Genomic DNA, 4,585 nt, shown 5'->3' on the forward strand with positions numbered 1-4,585 from the left:
GTATTCTCTTCTGAAAATAAGGTTTAAAGTTCAGCAACATACAAAGAACCGTGAGACAATCGGTACACTCTTCAAGAAGGTTGCAGACAGCCATCCGAATAAAATCGCATTTCGCATTGAAGACAGAATCTGGAATTACCAGAATGTCGAGGACTATTCCAACACCATTGCCAATCACTTCCTGCGAGCTGGCTACCATTCCGGTGATGTTGTGGCATTATTCAAAGAAAGCTGCCCTGAGTATGTTTGCATATGGCTAGGTCTGTCAAAAATTGGCATCATCACGGCGCTGATTAATTTCAACCTGCGAGGATATTCCCTGTTGCACTGCATAAATGACGCACAACCCAAAGCTATTATTTGTGGGTCGGAATTGGCGAAAGGTAATGTACCCTTTTAAATTTGAACTTGACCCCTTTTGTTACCGTATTTCTGTCGTAACATGCTGTCAGTGCTGTAATTATATTTGAACTTCGACCCATCCTTTGTTTAACATATTTCTGTTGTAACATGTTCCTGGTGCTTCAATTAGTTTTGGTAAAAAAAGAATTGAAGAATTTAGTAAAATGGCTTTGTTGTTATATATGAAACTGGTGTTTGGGTCATAGATCAACATTGAAATTTTGAAGGAAGTTTTATTTTAACCCTTTAGCATTTAAACTGGCTGTATCCAGCCAAAATAATCTCCCTGTTTTGTTTTCAAACTGACCAGATCTGTCCTCTCACAAGTCGCTGGATGTGCAATGTCAGTGTGCATGTACGACAGATTGTAAGCATCTTTAGAGAAAAGTTGGGTACAAGAGACATCAGATGTGGTGTGCAAGAGAGATGACTGCGCTGGTATGGTTATGTGATGCACATGGACGAGGACAGTTGTGTGAAGAACTGCTGGTTCCTAACTGTGGTGGGGACCTGTGGTCGAGGTAGACCCAGGAAGATATGTGATGAGGTGGTGAAGCATGATCTTTGAACTTTGGGCCTCACAGAGGCAATGACTAGTGATTGAAACCTTTTGTAATTGTGGCAAGTACTGGGGTCATGCACCTGGCACCCATTACGCTCTCAGAGTGGTTGGCATTAGGAAGGGCATCCAGCCATAGAAACCATGCCAAATTAGATTGGAGTCGAGTGCAGCTCCTCAGCTTACCAACCCTGGTCAAATCGTCCAACTCATGCCAGCATGGACAACGAATGATGATGGTGATGAATGATGATGGTGATGGATGATGATGGATGATGATGATGATTGATGATTGATGATTACTCTAAAGCTAAGCAATCACGTCACTGAAATCTCAAAGCAACAACATGATGCATGACTATTTCAAATGAATGTGGCTAAATAAGCAATATATTTGGCAGAGAAATCTGAGTGCTTAAAGGGTTAATGTAAATCACCTTAATAACAGCTAAGTTTGAGTTACAGAACCAGGAATTGTCTCAGATGGTTTGGTGTCAAAAGGGTCAAAGAATTACGGTATCAATAGCAGAAAGCTCTGCAGTGCATCGTTTGAGAGTAATTGAAAAGATACTGCCTTTGTTGCGATTAATTTTGAAAATAAGGAAGAATTTGGTGAAATAATTTTGTCATCGTTAAAGGAACTACATTGTTCAATATTTTTGTTTTGCTTCTATTTCTAGCCGGTCAAATGATCTCACAGGAGCTCTGTCATTGAAACCTCGTTAGTAAAAATCATTAAATATCCCAGTAACCCAGTTGCTTGATTTGAAACAAATAACGCAGCTATTTCTGTCTACTTTATCGTGCTGAATGATAAAACAGAAGTGTTTATTTTACCAATCTCGTTATCTTTGAGTTTAATCAAAGCAAAAGAAGTTGAAGTGTGACTATCCATTATCTAATTAATCATCTCCTATTAACCCTTTACATGTCCAAAGCACTTTCACAAGTTTACCCAAAATATTGAACTTTGTTTTCAGGCTTTTGGTTAGCTCTTGTTTCATACACTTGGAGCAATGTAAAACTTTCCTTTCCTAAGTCCCAATTTACTCCGGCAGTTGAAAGAAAATGGGACTGTGTATCATATACGATGCATGGATGCTAGGGAAATATGCCCTGCCTGTCCAAAGCATCTTCATATGTCTGTCCAAAATGCGACAGGCTCCAGTCGTCTGTTAAAAACGTAACTAGAAATAATCAGTGATACAGATAGAGGGACAGACAGACAGACAGAGAGCTAAGTTATTGTTGGCACATTTAATACAAGATAAATATACAGTGTGACAGGCAGGTAGACATACAGATATATGAGTAAGCTAGGTATTAACATATTTAATATATGGATTTTTATGAAGGTGACTAGAAATAATTATGCAGCAAAACAGACATACAGACAGATATACAGAGTTGAGCAAGTGTTGTAATATTTAACTCTTTGAGTTTAATTAAAGCAAAGGAAACTGAAGTGTGACTGTCCATTATCTAACTAATTCTCTTGTATTAACCCTTTGCCACTTAAAAGCATTGTCATAAGTGTGTCCTAAATGCCCAAACTGGTTTTCAAACTTTTAAATCTAGTGGTGAGGTAATCCTTGAGAGGATGAGAGCTTTGTGTAAGAAGGATCCAACTGGAGTGGCCATGTGAGTTTATATCATACACGAAACTCAGCTTGCGAAGACTTATTGAGGCAAGCGAAAGCGAAATCAGGATGGCACCTGTGCCCAGCGTCGCCTTTCTGGCACTTGTGCCTGTGACATGCGTAAGGATTTTCGAGCGAGATCGTTGCCAGTGCCCCTGGACTGGCTCTTGTGCGGGTGGCACATAAAATACACCATTTTGAGCGTGGCCGTTGCCAGTACCGTCTGACTGGCCTTCGTTCGGGTGACACGTAAAAACACGCACTACACTCTCTGAGTGGTTGGCGTTAGGAAGGGCATCCAGCTGTAGAAACTCTGCCAAATCAGATTGGAGTCTGGTGTAGCCATCTGGTTTCACCAGTTCTCAGTCAAATCGTCCAACCCATGCTAGCATGGAAAGCGGACGTTAAACGATGATGATGGTCTAGTCCAGGCCTGGCCAACTTGGATTACATTGCAGGCCACTTTAATCACAGAAAGTTTTTTGAGGACCACTGGTATTCTGACAGAATTGAAAGCATTTTGCTTTCTCATGCTATTATTACAATAATGAATGAACGATCGTTGATTCAACATGAAATATTATCATTGCAAAAACAGTAGTATCTTTCATTTTTTACTTTTCATTACAATCTTTTGATAAGGTTTTTAAAATGCTTGTTTAAATAAACTCATTTCAAGAAAGTATCAGGCGGGCGTCTGAAGCAGTTGGAGATACGATAGTTTGACCAAAAGAACCGGCTATTGCAATCAAAATTAAATATTGGGGAAAAAAAAAAAAAAAAAAATTTGGTCAAATTTAGACATACTATAGTTTAACATAATAACAAAAATATGTATCTTCTATCTTTCATTCGCTTATTTCAGTCATTAGACTGCGGCCATGCTGGGGCACTGCATTGAAGAATTTTTAGTTGAATGAATCGACCCCCCCCACCACCACCACAGTACTTATTTATTTATTTATTTTTTTTACACTATATACTTGTTCTATCATCCTCTTTTGCTGAACCACTAGATTACAGGGATGTAAACCCACCAACACCGGTTGTTGAGTGATAGTGGAGAACAGACAGATGGACACACACGCACACACACACACACACAAACAAACAAACAAACACAACGGGCTTCTTTCAGTTTCCGTCTACCAAATCCATTAACAAGGCTTTGGTCAGCCTGAGGTTATTGCAGAAGGCAGTTGCCCAAGGTGGCATATGCAGTGGGACTGAACCTGGAACCATGTAGCTAGGAAGCAAGCCTCTCAACTGCACAGCCCTGCTTACACACACACACACACACACACACACCCTCATATATGCTTATACATGTATACTGTATCAGGTTATTTTGCAGGCTACACCTACTAACTCACCTGCTTAAAGATTCTAAACCATCTGATAAGAGATAGCGTGGCAACTTTACATTATAAACTCTGTAAATAGTTGCCTCTCAATCTTGCTATTTGTCCTTATTTCTTATCTGTTTATTCTTGATTGCAGGGGCGGTAGGGGTTGGGGGCAAAACAAAAAACCTCATTTTTGACCCTTCGATAAATACTTTGACCTAAGTCCGGAAGTGGAATGGCACAAAACATAATCAATAAAATATATGTATAACTTTTGTTAATTCTGTCTGTCTGTCTTTCTCCTATATATATATATATATATATATCATCATCGTTTAATGTCCGCTTTCCATGCTAGCATGGGTTGAACGATTTGACTGAGGACTGGCAAGCCAGGAGGCTGCACCAGGCTCCAATCTGATCTGGCAGAGTTTCTACAGCTGGGTGCCCTTCCTAACGCCAACCACTCCGACAGTGTAGTGGGTTGAGGAGTAGGGGCTGAAACTGGACATGGTTTCTCCCGATGATGTCCTTGGCTACTGGATCCGAAGGAGAAAGAAAAAATGTACACAACACCAGAGCTGAAGACACCTCCAAAAGAGGTGGGGGTCACCATGTTGAAAACGGTAGAGGTGTAA

At 40.2% G+C, this 4,585-nt stretch overlaps 1 protein-coding gene across 1 annotated transcript in view; it reads left to right on the top strand.

The window, feature by feature from the left end:
* LOC106880193 (long-chain fatty acid transport protein 4) overlaps nt 1-4,585 on the top strand; it is a 35,057-nt gene that overhangs the window by 20,985 nt on the left and 9,487 nt on the right. Inside the window, exons 2-3 of the mRNA XM_052975642.1 lie at nt 22-396; nt 1,642-1,682. Coding sequence (XP_052831602.1) covers nt 22-396; nt 1,642-1,682 — 416 coding nt within the window. The remainder of the gene's footprint in view (nt 1-21; nt 397-1,641; nt 1,683-4,585) is intronic.

This window comes from Octopus bimaculoides, chromosome 22 (assembly GCF_001194135.2).
Source record: "Octopus bimaculoides isolate UCB-OBI-ISO-001 chromosome 22, ASM119413v2, whole genome shotgun sequence".
Taxonomy (NCBI): Eukaryota; Metazoa; Mollusca; class Cephalopoda; order Octopoda; family Octopodidae; genus Octopus; species Octopus bimaculoides.